A 17,366-nucleotide genomic window follows, 5' to 3' on the forward strand; every position below is an offset into this window, starting at 1 on the left:
TGATACGGCGGCCAAGGAGAACCAGCAGTAAACGCCCTCCAGGAACCATGAATGTGCCAAAGGAAAGCACCAACAGAAATAGGGCAGAAACCCACTCAGAACAAACAAGAATACACACATCATGTGCAAGTGTCTGGACCCACTTGCACAGACCATACGGAAGTGAAAAACAACCTCCAAGTACACTAACCTGCAATAAAATATATATATATATATATATATATATATATATAGATATAAATAGATATAGAGCCAGAGACCATAAAGAAAGAGATCCAAAAAAGAAGAAGGGGCTGCAAATGGCTAAGAGGATCTGTTTTTGAGGTATGGAAGCCCAGAATAATCAGATCTAGCAAGGGTGGAGATGTCTGGAGGTAGGGAAGGACCTAACTCTAAGGTATACTGCCTAAAAGTATGAGCCCTCGCCGCCAAGGCATCTGCCACAGAATTCCCTTCCCGGTAAATATGCGATAAATGAAGAGATCGCCCCCTCATCAACAAAAGAATCCGTGTAACAAAATGTTCAAGATCCCAGTAGCACCGACGAGAACGAAGTAAAAGAATGGAAATCAAAGAGTCAGTCTCAATCCAAAGAGGGAAGAGATGAAGATCAGAAGAAATGAGAAGACCCCTCCAACAGTAGAGGCCCCAGGGCTACCTCTCGAACTCCCATCAACATTCAATTTAAAACACCCGAACGGCGGCCGCAACCAACGAACAATCGTCAGTTTACGAGCCCTACGCAACTGAACAAAAATCACCATAGCCCTCGCAGCCTGCAAAACACCCCGCCAGTGCATGGGCTTAACAGTAGACGCAGCGTGAGCGAGGCGCAAATAAGAAAAAATCTGAGACTTAACAGTCTCCGCGGAAATGTGCAAATGACGGTGTTTCGCATCGTTACGAGCCGTCCAGAGAAACCATAAAACAATGAAAGGCAAAAACTCCTTCACGTGGCCCCTAGGAGTCCACCCCGGATGCCTCTTCCAAGCACTGAGGAAGAGTCTTAAATCACTGGTAAGGGGAATACGGACATGAAAAACAGCCCCAAAGTAATGCCATACAGACCTGGCAAGAGGGCTATCAATGAAAATGTGCGTGAATGTCTCAGGCATCTCACAACACTGACATTTAGACGCCAGCTCGAAACCACGACGCTGGAGCACATCGTCAACTGGAAGACATTGATGCCAAAACCTCCAGAGGAAGAAAGACGTAGTAGGCCTCAGCCAACTGCCCCAGCAAGGAGTGAAGATATCAGAAACTTGGTCTTTCAAGCGGACAAGCTCCCTTGCGGATTTCAGCGAAAAAACACCGTCAGAACTATGCACCCAAATAGCCGAATCGTGCTCCCCCGATGCAATAGGGATCAGAGTAATAGTCTCAGCAACAGAGGGTGGGACAACTGAGCAGAGGAGGTCAAAATCCCAAGCCCCATCTGAAAGAAAGTGAGAAACACGGACAACCCGATCCCCCCTAAGCAGGACCTGACTAGAAAAGGGAACATCCCCACACCAGATTTCATCCCAAAAAGCAACATCTCCCACCCCAATTCTCCATCGAATGCCAGATTCAGCACGAGCCCTAATCTTAAGCAAACGACGCCAAGTGGGAGAAATGAACCCAGTAGATGAAACATAAGCTGGATGCACCAACTGGCAGTATTTTCTCATCATGAATTTGGCCCATAGGGATGAACCTTGACGAAAACGAAACAAAAATTTAATGGAGAAGCTATCCACAATATCTTTGAGCCTGCGAAATCCAAGACCCACTTCAGAGACGGGAAGACATGCACGAGACCACCTCGCCCAATGCCATTTCTTATCCAAGGATCTAGATCCCCACAGGAAACCATTGAAAACATTCTCAAGCCTCTCCATAACTGCCAGAGGTGGCTGGACTACCTGGAACATGTAAATGGGAACCGAAAGGAGGACACTCCTAAGGAGAGTCATACGGCTCCCCGGGGAAAGAGTTTTAAGCTCCCAACCCTCCAACTTCTTACTCACCATCTGCACAAGGGGATCAAAAAGAGAGCAAACTCTATTCCCACGAAACAAAGGAACTCCGAGGTATTTGATAGGAAAACAACCCTCCCCAAACCCAGTGATACGAAGGAGACGGGAACGAGTACGACCAGAACACCTCGGAGGCAAAATAATGACACTCTTAACTGCATTCACCAACTGCCCCGAGCAATTTTCATAGTGATGCAAAAAATCCATGAGACTGTTTATCTCACGAGTCCCACCATTGGCAAAAATAATGATATCATCAGCATAGGCCAGGTGGGAAAGAAGGAGATCACAACTAGATCGGTACCTAATCGCAGGATACTGACGATAAAGACGATCAAGACCACGCGAAAGGTACTCTGCCCCCAAAATGAAAAGAAGTGGGGACAAAGGGTCGCCCTGCCGGAGACCCCTAGTGGATCCAAAGAATCCAGTGAGTGAACCATTGATATTAACTGAAAATTGGCAATGAGAAATGCAGGCAGATATCATCAACACTACCTGCTCTGAAAAGCCATAATGCCTCAAGACATCCAACAGAAAAGACCATTGGACCCTATCATAAGCTTTAGCCATATCCAGTTTCAAAATAACATTGCCACCACGGGTGGGGAGAGAAAGACTTTGAGTGAGCTCTTGAGCAAGGAGGATATTATCCGAAATCACCCGCCCTGGAACAAAGCCACTCTGATTCCACGAAACCAGCCTCTCCGCCACCTCCTTTAGCCGAGAATATAAAAGTTTGGAAATTATCTTATTAGTCACATTACACAAGCTGATAGGACGAAAGTCCGACCAAGCCTGAGCACCCATGACTTTGGGAATCAATGTGATCGTGGTGGCAGTAAACCCCTGTGGGAAGGGACTACCCCGAAAGAAATCCAGGACCGCATCAAAAACATCCTGATGGACAATCTCCCAGCAATGCTGAAAGAAGGCCGAAGAGAATCCATCAGGCTCCGCCACACTATCACGATGAATGGAGAAAACAGTCGCCCGCACCTCCTCCAAAGAAGGAGGGGCAGCAATATTTGCGTTCTCCAAATTCGAGATGACCAAGGGGAAATCAGAAAAATCTGGGCAAGAAAGCACAAAAGGATCCCCAGTAAGCAGGTTTTGAAAAAAGGCGGCCCCAGACTGCTGAATAAGCTCAGGGGAAGTAATGCAAGAGCCATTATCCCAAATACGAAAGATTTTATTAGCCACCCTTTTTTTCTTGACCATATTGTGGAAGAGTTTGGTGTTCCTCTCACCATCTTCTAACCACCTACAAGCGGCTTTTTGCCGCCAAAAATCCGCCTCCATGGCGGTAACCCTAGCAAGATCTGCATTGCAATTGGACAAACTAGTCCAATGCAAATCCGAAGGAGCAGCCACGCAATCTGCCTCAGCATTCCGGACAGCCTGCTCCGCCTCAGCAAGTTTGGCAAAAAGATCACCAAAAACACTCTTATTCCACCACTTCAGATGGCTTTTGAGGCGCTTCAATTTCACAAAAAGACGGTGCATACCGTTCAAATGACACGGTAAATTCCAATTAAGCCTCACCGTCTGCAAAAAACCATGGTGCCTGAGCCACATGCTCTGAAAGCGAAACTCGGCCCACTAGCAAAGACCGGGACTGACACAAAAAGAGGACAATGATCAGAAACTGAACGGATGAGGTGTTCCACACGAACAGAATGAAAATGATCACCCCAATCAACAGACACAAAAACCCGATCAAGACGCTTCCAAATGGTCTTGTTCGTTCACGTGAACGAAGACCCCTCAAAACCAGCATCCACTAACCCAGAATCCAAAATAAAGTGATTAAATTCTTCCATGGGAAGCAACCGCCCACCAGAAGAACCCAAACACTCCGACGAATCCCTAACTACATTAAAGTCGCCACCAACAAGCCAAGGACCCTGATCAGGCTTCACCTGAAGCAAAGAAGTCCAAAGCTGTCTGCGCTCAATGTAGTCACACTTAGCATAAACAAAAGAACAAAAGACATTAGTCGGCAAAAAAGTGGCAGAAACCCGGAAGTGAAGGAATTGAGTGTGCTCAAGGAGACACTCAACCATCACATCCTCAGCAAAAAAAACCCAGATATGACCCGAGGAGTTCGATATAACTCGAGAAAAACCAAAACGACGAGTCATAAAACGAACATCCAGATCAATCATGGGTTCCAAAATAGCCAAGATCTTGACTCTCTTATCTTTAACGTGGGCATGTAGCCTTTGTTGAGACTCCGAGCTCCGGAGCCCCCTGACATTCCATATGAGAAAATTCATGGAGAATGGGCACCAGAACCGCCCTGTCGCTTTTTACGCGACCTATGAAAAGAATTCTCCTTTTCTTAATATCCCCCATATCAGCATCCAGAATACGACCTTCAGACCTACATCCATCACCCGACTCAGAATGCCGATCAAATTCCTGATCAGTATCTCCAGCAGATTCCAGCCGGAAGACCAGCTCACTGACAGAAGGACCCTGCCTAGCAACCAATTCCTCTACCGTAGAGGAAGCATCATCAGGAGACAAAGGAACGGAGGGGATGGAATGACTACTGTGATTCAAAGTACAAGGCCCCAGAGAACCAAACACAGGCACCACCCTGCCAGAAGAATCACGCACAACACCACCGACAGACGACTCCCCAGGATTGCCCCTCGAACTCCCATCAACATCCAGCTTAAAGCACCCAGGAGGTGGACAGAGCCACCGGACAATCGCTAAACTATGGGTCCGCTGAAAGGCAACAAAAATTCCCAGCGATCTCGCCGCCTCAAAGGCACCAAGCCAGTGCTTGGGCTTAACAATGAAAGCAGCATGGGCAAGACTCAGATAAGACAAAATCTGAGACTTCACAGTCTCCCCAGAAATACGCAACTGACGGTGCTTTGCATCATTACGAGCCATCCAGAGAAACCACAAAACAATGAAGGGCAGAAACTCCTTGACGTGGCCCCCAGGTGCCCAATGAAAATTTCTCTTCCAAGCGCTAAGGAACAACCTGAGATCCTCTGTGCAGGGGATCCGGACACGATATATGGCCCCAAAGAAATGCCAGACATAACGGACTATCAGGCCATCAATGAAGACATGTGTAAATGTCTCCGACATATCACAACACTGGCATCGAGAAGCCAACTCAAAGCCACGACGCTGGAGCATATCATCCAACGGGAGCCACTGATGCCAAAATCTCCAAAGAAAAAAAGACATCGTGGGCCTCAACCAACGGCCCCAACAAGGAGTCAAGATATCAGAAACAGGGTCTCTCAATCGGACAAGCTCCCAAGCAGACCTATTCGAAAAAGCACCGTCAGAACTGTGAATCCAAAGCGCCAAATCAGGCTCGCCAAAGGCAATCGGGGTCAGAGTAATCGCCTCAGCAACAGAAGGGGCCACCACAGCGCAAAGAAGATCGAAATCCCATGCCCCCTCAGACAAAAAGTGAAAAACCCGAACATCACGGCCCCCACGGACCTCACACTGGCTGCACAGAGCAGTATCCCCAAACCATATGTCATCCCAAAAGGACACGTCTCCAAGGCCAACGCGCCAGCGAATGCCGGGCTCGGCGCGAGGTCTGATCCGTAGGAGACGCCGCCAGGTGTGGGATATTAAACCCCGAGGGAGAACAGAGGCAGGAGCATCCATCTGGCAATACTTCCGTAAAAGGAATCTCGCCCAGAGAGAGGAGCCCTGCCGAGACCGGAACCACAACTTAATAGAAAAGCTATCCACCAGATCTTTCAATCTGCGGAAGCCAAGACCACCCTCCATCACTGGGAGACAGGCTCGAGACCACTTGGCCCAGTGCCATTTCTTCTCCAGTGTCCGCGACCCCCAGAGAAAAGCGTTGAAAACCAGCTCAAGCTTCTCCATGACAGCAAGCGGTGGCTGTACCACCTGAAACAGATAAATCGGCATGGAGAGGAGCACACTGCGGATAAGGGTTATGCGGCTACCCGGAGAGAGCGTCCGGATCTCCCAACCCTCTAACTTCCTAGGAACAGATTGTAGGAGGTGCTCAAAAAGGGAACATACTCGGTTACCCCTAAACAAGGGGACTCCGAGGTACTTGAGGAGCAAATGACCCTCCGCAAACCTGGTGATGCGCAAAATCCGAGAGCGAAGTCGCTCAGAGCACCTCGGAGGCAAGATAACAGAACTTTTGACAGCGTTCACCAGCTGGCCCGAACAATTCTCATAATGATGCAGTAAACCCATAAGGCGCCGCATAATACGAGACCCACCATTGGCGAAAATAATGACATCATCAGCATAAGCCAGATGGGAAATCAGGATATCAAAACCAGAGCGGTACCTGAGCTCAGGATGCTGCAGGTAGAGGCGGTCAAGGCCGCGCGATAGGTACTCTGCCCCCAAAATGAAAAGCATGGGGGACAAGGGATCGCCCTGTCTGAGGCCTCTAGTGGAACCAAAGAACCCCGAGAGAGAGCCATTGATGTTCACGGAGAAATGACAATGAGATATGCAAGCCGAGACCATCTCCACAACCCGCTCTGAGAAACCAAAGTGTCTCAAATCCTCGAAGAGGAAAGGCCACTGGACCCTGTCATAGGCCTTGGCCATATCCAACTTCAGGATAACATTACCGCCACGAGTGGGGAGAGTGAGACTGTGAGTGAGCTCCTGGGCGAGGAGAATATTATCGGAGATCATCCGACCCGGAACGAAGCCACTCTGATTCGGTGAAATAAGTCTCTCCACCACAACCCTCAGCCGAGAGTACAACAGCTTAGAGATGATCTTATTTGTGACATTGCACGGACTAATCGGACGGAAGTCCGACCAAGCATGAGCACCCGCGACTTTGGGGATCAGAGTGATTGTGGTGGCGGTAAAACCCTGGGGGAGGGGAGAACCCCTGAAAAAATCCAGGACAGCATCAAAAACATCCTGATGAACAATCTCCCAACAATGCTGAAAGAACGCCGAGGAGAAGCCATCAGGCCCAGCCACACTATCAGGATGTATGGAGAAGACGGTCGCACGAACCTCCTCCAAAGAAGGGGTCGTAACAATACCCTCATTCTCCACAGCAGAGATAACGGAGGGGAAGCCCGAAAAATCAGGACACGCAAGCACAGAGGGGTCACCAGTAAGCAAATGCTGGAAAAACGAGGCTCCCGACTGCTGAATCAACTCAGGAGACGTCAGGCATACCCCATTATCCCAGATGCGGAAAATCTTATTCGCCACCCTTTTCTTCTTCACCATGTTGTGAAAGAGTTTGGTGTTCCTCTCACCATCCTCTAACCAGTGGCAAGCAGATTTCTGTCTCCAAAAATCCGCCTCCATGGCGGTGACACGGGCCAGATCCTCATTGCGATCAGACAGAGAAGTCCAATTCAACTCAGAAGGATCAGCCTCACAGACAACCTCAGCGGACCGAACAGCCCTCTCAGCCTCAATGATTTTATCGAAAAGGTTCCCAAAAACATCCTGATTCCACCACTTGAGGTGATGTTTGAGGCGCTTAATCTTAGCAAAAAGGCGAGGCATACAACTCAAACTACAAGGCAGAAACCAATTGAGCCAAACAGTCTGCAAAAAACCATGATGCCGAAGCCACATACGCTGGAAGCGAAACGAGCTCGGCCCACGGGCAAAAACCGGAGCGGTGACCAAAAGCGGACAGTGGTAAGAGAAAGTACGGGGAAGATGTTCAACACGAATGGAGCTGAAATGATCACCCCAATCAACGGAGACCATAACCCTGTCCAACCGCTTCCAAATGGTCTTATTCTTCCAGGTGAACGAAGAGCCCTCAAAACCGGCATCAACCAGACCAGAATCCAAAATGAAAGTATTGAACTCCTCCATGGGTAGAAGCCTACCACCACGGGTGCCCAAACACTCAGATGCATCTCTGACGACATCAAAATCACCCCCAACAAGCCAAGGACCCAGAGCAGGCTTGACCTGAAGAAGGGAAGACCAAAGATCTCTGCGCTCAACATAGCCGCAGCTGGCATAAAAAAATGAACAAAACACCTCAGTCGGTAAAAAAGAGGAGGACACCTTGATGTGCAGGAACTGAGCATGATAAAAAACACACTCAGTCTTCACATCCGCAGATGAAAAAACCCAAATGTTACCAGAAAGATTCGAAATGACTCTAGAAAAACCAAAACGGCGGGTCATGAATCTCTGGTCCAACATGATCATCGGCTCCAAAATGGCCAAAATCTTAATCTGATGCGCCTTCACATAAGCATGAAGCCGCTGTTGGGACTCCGAACTCCGAAGTCCCCGAACATTCCAAATGAGGGAATTCATGGAGATCGATGAGCAGAAGCACCAGGCCGTCGCTTAAACGAATCTCCCAACGCTTCTTTTTTCCTTTTATTCACGTTCGACATATCAGAATCTTGAGCACCAGAATCAGAATGTCGATCAAACCCCGTGTCGAGGTCATCAGCAGACATACGCTCGAAAATCCGCTCACAAACAGGAGACCCCTGTTGAGCAACAAGTTCCTCAAGATAAGAGGAAATATCTGGAGAAGAAGGAATGGAAGGAATCGAATGGCAGCTGTTATTCTCCATGCACTGAACAGAAATGCCAATAACCCCCTCCTCAAACTGATGAACCCAAGACTGAACAGAGACACAAGCCGTACCCGAAGGTAAGGCGTCAACAATGGGCAGACCCAAACTAATCGGGTCAACATCAACAACAGGAGCCTGATCCAAAGGAGCATCTCCAAGTAAACCATCACCCACAACCTCCAAGTGGGATCCAAGATCAGGATTGAGACAAACCAACTCAGTAGCGTCGCAACGCTGAGCCTCATCATGCCAGGGTGACAAAACCTCAAAGGCATTTGAGGAAGTAACTTGATGCGGAACATCAGGAACTGTAGGGGGGGCTCCAGCAGGAGGACCCCTGTGCACAGGCCGCCTCCTCCGTCTACGTCTAGGGCCATCGCCATTTAAATGAAGCTGAGGCTGTGGTCCAGGATTAAAGACAGGAACAGCACCCTCCTGGGGTGTTTGTGCTTTGGGAGGAACTGGATCTTGAGATTTTTGAAAAACGGGCTTAGGCCTCGACGGCCTAGGATTCTTCCCGTGAGAATAACACACGGTAACTGAATGTCCCAGCATCTTGCAGTCAATGCAATATGCTGGGATCTTCTCATAAATGACATCAATAACCTGTGTGTGATCACCCCAACCAACCCAGACCTGCTGAATGGGAGGCTGTAAAACATCAATTTCCACACATACTCGGGCGAAAGCGCCTCGAGAGACATCAGCGGTGTGGTCGTCCATCTTAACAGGCTTACCCACAAGACTCGCAAGAGCAAAAAGAGTACGCTTGTTGAACAAATGCCAGGGTAAGCCCGGAAAACGGATCCAGACTGGCGCAATGGGGGATTCCTCATGCAGATTAAATTCGGGAGTCCACTTAGAAAAACGGATCCCAAGTGGTCCCACAAAAATGTTCCCCCTCGACCAAACGCGCGCGTAATCTTCTTCCCATGAGAGAGAAATGACCAAAAAACCTCTGGGTAAGAATTTCAAGTCAAACGATCGCACCAGTCCCATTTTTTCGAAAGCCACAGAAATCGAAGAATTAGGGACTAAGGACATGTTCCCCGAAATTTTACCGACTAGAGCATATTTAAAAGGTTCGATCAGTGAAGAAATTACCTCAACCGGGAATCGGATACCCGGCTCGCCATCCAGAATAGACGGCTCAGGCAGCTCCTCCATCAAATTACGCACATCCTCGAAACTTTTCTGCACGGTACGAGGAGACGGAGGTGCAAGAGCGTCACGAAAAGAAACAGTAGCCCGAACCTCAGCACGAAGGACGGGTTTGACCGCAGATGCAGAACCATTGACTGCCGAGTCAACTCGGTCAACACGGCGGTTTGACTCGCCCGAGTTGACCCGCGAGTTACCGGCCGGATTTGCAGCGATCGCCGGCGACGTCATGGGGAGTACAGAACCGGTATCCAAAGCACGAGAACCGGACGTCGGAGGGGCCGATTGGACACTAGAATTGGATGAAATCGATTGAAAATCGCCAATTTGGGCGTTTTTGATCGGAGATGAATTACCTGAAATTGAAGATAAAATTGGATTACCCATCGAAAGTGGAGTACACGGTTGAAAGGAATTCACCAACGGAGCGGCGACGACGCCGGAATTGAAGAAAAACCCTGTCGGCGTTAGGGTTTCAGTGGTGCGAGGTGTAGATCTGAAATTCCCGTCGGAATTGAACACCGATGATGACGGGCCTTGTAGAGTTGGAATCGACTGCTCATGGGGATTCCAGATCGGGGTCCCAATTGAACAGAGGTGACCGGAATCGGCCGGCATGGACAGAAACGTGGCTGGAGGCGTGATGAACAGTGCAGGCGGAAGTTCGGAGCTTAAATCGGCGGGGCAAATGGACACCGATTTACCTAATTTTTGGACACAAGGGTCGCTCAAAACCGGCATCAACCAGACCAGAATCCAAAATGAAAGTATTGAACTCCTCCATGGGTAGAAGCCTACCACCACGGGTGCCCAAACACTCAGATGCATCTCTGACGACATCAAAATCACCCCCAACAAGCCAAGGACCCAGAGCAGGCTTGACCTGAAGAAGGGAAGACCAAAGATCTCTGCGCTCAACATAGCCGCAGCTGGCATAAAAAAATGAACAAAACACCTCAGTCGGTAAAAAAGAGGAGGACACCTTGATGTGCAGGAACTGAGCATGATAAAAAACACACTCAGTCTTCACATCCGCAGATGAAAAAACCCAAATGTTACCAGAAAGATTCGAAATGACTCTAGAAAAACCAAAACGGCGGGTCATGAATCTCTGGTCCAACATGATCATCGGCTCCAAAATGGCCAAAATCTTAATCTGATGCGCCTTCACATAAGCATGAAGCCGCTGTTGGGACTCCGAACTCCGAAGTCCCCGAACATTCCAAATGAGGGAATTCATGGAGATCGATGAGCAGAAGCACCAGGCCGTCGCTTAAACGAATCTCCCAACGCTTCTTTTTTCCTTTTATTCACGTTCGACATATCAGAATCTTGAGCACTAGAATCAGAATGTCGATCAAACCCCGTGTCGAGGTCATCAGCAGACATACGCTCGAAAATCCGCTCACAAACAGGAGACCCCTGTTGAGCAACAAGTTCCTCAAGATAAGAGGAAATATCTGGAGAAGAAGGAATGGAAGGAATCGAATGGCAGCTGTTATTCTCCATGCACTGAACAGAAATGCCAATAACCCCCTCCTCAAACTGATGAACCCAAGACTGAACAGAGACACAAGCCATACCCGAAGGTAAGGCGTCAACAATGGGCAGACCCAAACTAATCGGGTCAACATCAACAACAGGAGCCTGATCCAAAGGAGCATCTCCAAGTAAACCATCACCCACAACCTCCAAGTGGGATCCAAGATCAGGATTGAGACAAACCAACTCAGTAGCGTCGCAACGCTGAGCCTCATCATGCCAGGGTGACAAAACCTCAAAGGCATTTGAGGAAGTAACTTGATGCGGAACATCAGGAACTGTAGGGGGGGCTCCAGCAGGAGGACCCCTGTGCACAGGCCGCCTCCTCCGTCTACGTCTAGGGCCATCGCCATTTAAATGAAGCTGAGGCTGTGGTCCAGGATTAAAGACAGGAACAGCACCCTCCTGGGGTGTTTGTGCTTTGGGAGGAACTGGATCTTGAGATTTTTGAAAAACGGGCTTAGGCCTCGACGGCCTAGGATTCTTCCCGTGAGAATAACACACGGTAACTGAATGTCCCAGCATCTTGCAGTCAATGCAATATGCTGGGATCTTCTCATAAATGACATCAATAACATGTGTGTGATCACCCCAACCAACCCAGACCTGCTGAATGGGAGGCTGTAAAACATCAATTTCCACACATACTCGGGCGAAAGCGCCTCGAGAGACATCAGCGGTGTGGTCGTCCATCTTAACAGGCTTACCCACAAGACTCGCAAGAGCAAAAAGAGTACGCTTGTTGAACAAATGCCAGGGTAAGCCCGGAAAACGGATCCAGACTGGCGCAATGGGGGATTCCTCATGCAGATTAAATTTGGGAGTCCACTTAGAAAAACGGATCCCAAGTGGTCCCACAAAAATGTTCCCCCTCGACCAAACGCGCGCGTAATCTTCTTCCCATGAGAGAGAAATGACCAAAAAACCTCTGGGTAAGAATTTCAAGTCAAACGATCGCACCAGTCCCATTTTTTCGAAAGCCACAGAAATCGAAGAATTAGGGACTAAGGACCTGTTCCCCGAAATTTTACCGACTAGAGCATATTTAAAAGGTTCGATCAGTGAAGAAATTACCTCAACCGGGAATCGGATACCCGGCTCGCCATCCAGAATAGACGGCTCAGGCAGCTCCTCCATCAAATTACGCACATCCTCGAAACTTTTCTGCACGGTACGAGGAGACGGAGGTGCAAGAGCGTCACGAAAAGAAACAGTAGCCCGAACCTCAGCACGAAGGACGGGTTTGACCGCAGATGCAGAACCATTGACTGCCGAGTCAACTCGGTCAACACGGCGGTTTGACTCGCCCGAGTTGACCCGCGAGTTACCGGCCGGAGTTGCAGCGATCGCCGGCGACGTCATGGGGAGTACAGAACCGGTATCCAAAGCACGAGAACCGGACGTCGGAGGGGCCGATTGGACACTAGAATTGGATGAAATCGATTGAAAATCGCCAATTTGGGCGTTTTTGATCGGAGATGAATTACCTGAAATTGAAGATAAAATTGGATTACCCATCGAAAGTGGAGTACACGGTTGAAAGGAATTCACCAACGGAGCGGCGACGACGCCGGAATTGAAGAAAAACCCCGTCGGCGTTAGGGTTTCAGTGGTGCGAGGTGTAGATCTGAAATTCCCGTCGGAATTGAACACCGATGATGACGGGCCTTGTAGAGTTGGAATCGACTGCTCATGGGGATTCCAGATCGGGGTCCCAATTGAACAGAGGTGACCGGAATCGGCCGGCATGGACAGAAACGTGGCTGGAGGCGTGATGAACAGTGCAGGCGGAAGTTCGGAGCTTAAATCGGCGGGGCAAATGGACACCGATTTACCTAATTTTTGGACACAAGGGTCGCTTGGAAGAGGCGAATCTAAGGGTACATAAACGGCGCCAATCGGAACGGTAGATGAAGTCGACGCGTTTATGGCCGGAATTTGCGGGATTTGTGTCTGCGATTTGGTGGGGCAAACGTGCTCTGATGAGGATGATTTTTGGATATTATGTTTGTCGGGGGCTGGCGCGTCGGGTGGTGTGGTGAACCGGACGGGAACCGACGGCGGCGGCATGGCGGCGGTGAGAGCAAGTTTGGGCGATTTTTAGGGGTTTTTTTGGGTTTTTGGGGTAGAGAGCATTTTTCCAACTGGGGTTTAGAGTTTAGGGGTTAGGGGTTAGGGGTTTAGGGTTTAGGGTTTTTTTTAGGGTTTTAGGGTTTAGGGTTTTAAGGTTTTTTTTTTTTTTTTTTTAGATAAACACCACCGGAGACGGGGGGGTTAGGCAGACCCCTACCTGTATATATCATCAAAAATAGAGATACAACAAAAAACCTAACGAGAGGGGGACTCTACCAAGACCTCTCGAAAAGCTACCACAAACACACATAAACCAAAAATCTAGGGTGGCAAGTATATGAGCCAAAAAATAATCCCTAGATAAAGCGCATAATACAAATGAACAACAAGAAACAAAGCTAAATACATGAAAATAAATCGAATCCTCTCTAAGCAGTAGATACCCGGCTCAGAAGTAGGTGCAAAAGACCACCGATGGTACCCATCTCTGAGCCATCTGCCAGTGTAATGCCAAACTGAAGAATACATCCTAATCCGAGATCGGTCTGCTATACACGATCTGGCCGTCAAAATAATATGCAGCTGGAAAGTTACTGTGCAAAAATGGTCGAAACACAAAAGGAGGACCATAATCCAGCTCAAGTCAGAAAAGCTCCAAGACCCAAGGAGAGTGGGACAACTGACGGAGCTCATAAAATCAGAAATCCAAGCATGACTGTAACTCTGAAAAAAGAGGCAACCAATAGTGGACGTCCAGAGCCACCAATGCACGGAGCAAAAGTAGAAACCATATAACTCCCGAGATGAATGAGGCTTCGGGCCAAAGAGACCACCGAAATAAATCATCCAGAGCCACCATAACAACCGACAAGAGAGCATAAAAGTAAGAAAGCGGCGGGCAAGTAGAAGTCTGCAGTGAGCGCCAGTCGGATAACAGGAATGGTCCAAAGAAAAAAACCGACGGAGAAAGTGCTGGGACCCACCCAAATCCAAAGGAACAAAATATGAAGAGTGCAAGTGTCTGGGCCAACTTGCACCGCTCAAATGTGATATAAAAAACAACCTCCAAGCACAAAAGACCTGCAAGAAAAAATATACATATATATAGATAAAGAATGAGAGCCAAAAGGAAGAAGGGGCTGCAAATGGCTAAGAATATCTGGATCTGAGGTATGAAAGCCCTGAATGATCAGAACGGGCAAGGATGGAGATGTGTCTGGGTAAGGAAGGACCTAACTCTAAGGTAAACTGCCTAAGGTCATTAGCCCTAGCCGCCAAAGCATCCGCCACCGAATTACCCTCCCGGTATATGTGCGAGATATGAACCATACGCCCCCTCAAGAGAGCCAAAATCCTAGACATAATGTGATCCAACCCCCAACAACACTGACGAGAACGGAGGATCTGAATAGAAATCTGGGAATCAACCACAATCCAAAGAGGGAAAAGAGAAAGATCAGAACAAAGGATAAGACCCCTCCAGACCGCCCAGAGTTCCGCCCGGATAGTAGACCCAGCTCCAATGAACTCACTGAACGAAAGCAAGACCCGCCCAGAATGATCACGAACGACGCCACCAACCGAAGAATCCCCAGGATTCCCTTTCGAACTCCCATCCTCATTAAGCTTAAAACAACCGAACGGCGGCCGAAGCCAACGAACAATCGTCGTCCGATGATATCTGTAAAAGCAAACCGAAATCCCTAGCGAACGCGCCACCTGGAAATAACCCACCTAATGCTTGGGTTTGACAGTACGCGCAGAATGGGCGAGGGGCAGGTAAGACAAGATCTGGAACTTCACCGTCTCTCTAGAATTGGAGAGCTGGCGGTGCTTCGCATCATTCCGAGCCGTCCAGAGAAACCACAAAATAATGAAAGGGAGAAACTCCCTCACATGGCCCCCTGGAGCCCAGACCAGATCCCTCTTCTACGCACTAAGGAACAACCTGAAATCCTCAGTATCAGGGATACGAACCCCAAAGACAGCACTAAAAAAATGCCAAACAGGCCTAGCCACCGGGCTGCGAATAAACACATGCGTGAATGTCTCAGACATATCACAACACTGACAACGAGACGCTAACGCAAAGCCACGGCGCTGAAGCACCTCATCAACTGGGAGCCACTGATGCCAAAATCTCCAAAGAAAGAATGACATCGTAGGCCTCAACCAGCTACCCCAACAGGCGCGATTAATACCAGAGATCGGGGCGCGCAAACGGATCAACTCCCAAGCGGACTTGAAAGAAAAAGCACCATCGGAGCTATGAATCCAACGAGCCGAATCCAACTCTCCTAAGAGAATCGGGACAAACACAATCTGCTCCGCAATAGAAGGAGCAACTACTGAACAAAGGAGGTCAAAATCCCAGGTTCCCTCCGAAAGAAAATGGGAAACCCGGGCACCACGATCCCCAAAGACCTCAGTCTGACTGGACAGGGGAACATCCCTGAACCAACAATCATCCCAAAAAGAAACAGCTCCATGGCCGACACGCCAGCGAATACCACTCTCCGCACGAGGCCTGATCTGGAGCAAACGACGCCAAGTGGGAGAGATAAAACCACGAGAAGAGACACAAGCTGGGTGCGCCAAGAGACAATATTTCCACATCAAAAATTTGGCCCAGAGGGAAGATCCCTGCCTGAACCAAAACCACAGTTTTATAGAGAAGCTATCCACGAGATCTTTCAATCTGCGGAAGCCAAGACCCCCCTCTTCCACGGGGAGGCAAGTCCGAGACCAACGAGCCCAATGCCATTTCTTCTCCAAGGGCCTAGACCCCCAAAGAAAGGCATTAAAGGCTTTCTCAAGTTTCTCCATGACAGCCAACGGAGGCTGAACAACCCGAAACAAATATATGGGCATCGAGAGGAGCACGCTACGAATGAGGGTCATGCGGCTCCCCGGAGAAAGAGTACGAATCTCCCAACCCTTCAGCCGCCTCCTAACAGACTGTAAGAGGGGCTCAAAAAGAGAACACGTCCTATTTCCCCGAAATAAGGGAACTCCTAGGTACTTGATCGGCAGATGCCCCTCCGCATAGCCAGTGATACGCAAAAGTCTAGAGCGAAGGCGCTCAGAGCATCGCGGAGGAAGAATCAGGGAACTCTTGACAGCATTCACCAGCTGTCCCGAACAGTTCTCATAGTAATGCAGAAAATCTAAAAGACGCTGCATCCCACGAGACCCACCATTGGCAAAAATAATGATATCATCAGCATAGGCCAGGTGGGAAATCAAAAGATCACAACTCGAACGGTACCTAATAGCAGGATGACGCAAGTAGAGTCTGTCAAGGCCACGCGAAAGATACTCCGCCCCTAAAATGAAGAGAAGGGGGGACAATGGGTCTCCCTGCCTGAGGCCCCTGGTAGAACCGAAGAACCCCGAAAGAGAACCATTGATATTAACGGAGAAATGACAATGAGAAATACAGGCCGAGACCAACGCCACAACCTGCTCAGAGAAACCAAAATGGCGCAAAACAGCAAAAAGGAAAGGCCATTGGACCCGATCATAGGCCTTGGCCATATCCAACTTCAAAATGACATTACCACCACGAGTGGGAAGAGTGAGACTATGAGTGAGCTCTTGAGCAAGGAGGATGTTATCAGAAATCATCCGTCCCGGAACAAAACCACTCTGATTCAAAGAAATAAGTCTCTCCGCCACAGCCCGCAAACGAGAGTACAACAATTTAGAAATGATTTTGTTCGTGACATTACACAGGCTGATCGGATGGAAATCCGACCAAGCCCGAGCACCCTCGACTTTTGGGATCAAAGTAATCAAGGTGGCACTAAAGCTCTGGGGCAGGGGAGAGCCTCGGAAAAAATCCAAAACCGCATCCAACACATCCTGATGAACGATCTCCCAGCAATGCTGGAAAAACGCCGAAGAGAAGCCATCGGGGCCTGCCACACTGTCAGGAGAAATGGAAAAAACAGTCGCACGCACCTCCTCAAGGGAGGGGGTAGCAGTAATCCCA

General features: G+C 48.9%; 1 protein-coding gene across 1 annotated transcript; it reads right to left on the reverse strand.

Annotated features, from left to right (window-relative positions):
* Positions 1 to 4,226: 4,226 nt before the first annotated feature.
* Positions 4,227 to 7,343, reverse strand: LOC142544498 (uncharacterized). Its single transcript, XM_075651542.1, has one exon. It carries the CDS (start codon positions 7,341 to 7,343, stop codon positions 4,227 to 4,229), a length of 3,117 nt encoding a protein of 1,038 aa, XP_075507657.1.
* Between the last annotated feature and the right edge of the window lie 10,023 nt (positions 7,344 to 17,366).

This window comes from Primulina tabacum, chromosome 5, assembly GCF_025594145.1.
Source record: "Primulina tabacum isolate GXHZ01 chromosome 5, ASM2559414v2, whole genome shotgun sequence".
Classification (NCBI taxonomy): Eukaryota; Viridiplantae; Streptophyta; class Magnoliopsida; order Lamiales; family Gesneriaceae; genus Primulina; species Primulina tabacum.

Bases quoted from the DNA above. Each gene is read 5' to 3' on its own strand.
- LOC142544498 (XM_075651542.1), bottom strand. From the start codon at position 7,343: ATGGAGGCGGATTTTTGGAGACAGAAATCTGCTTGCCACTGGTTAGAG.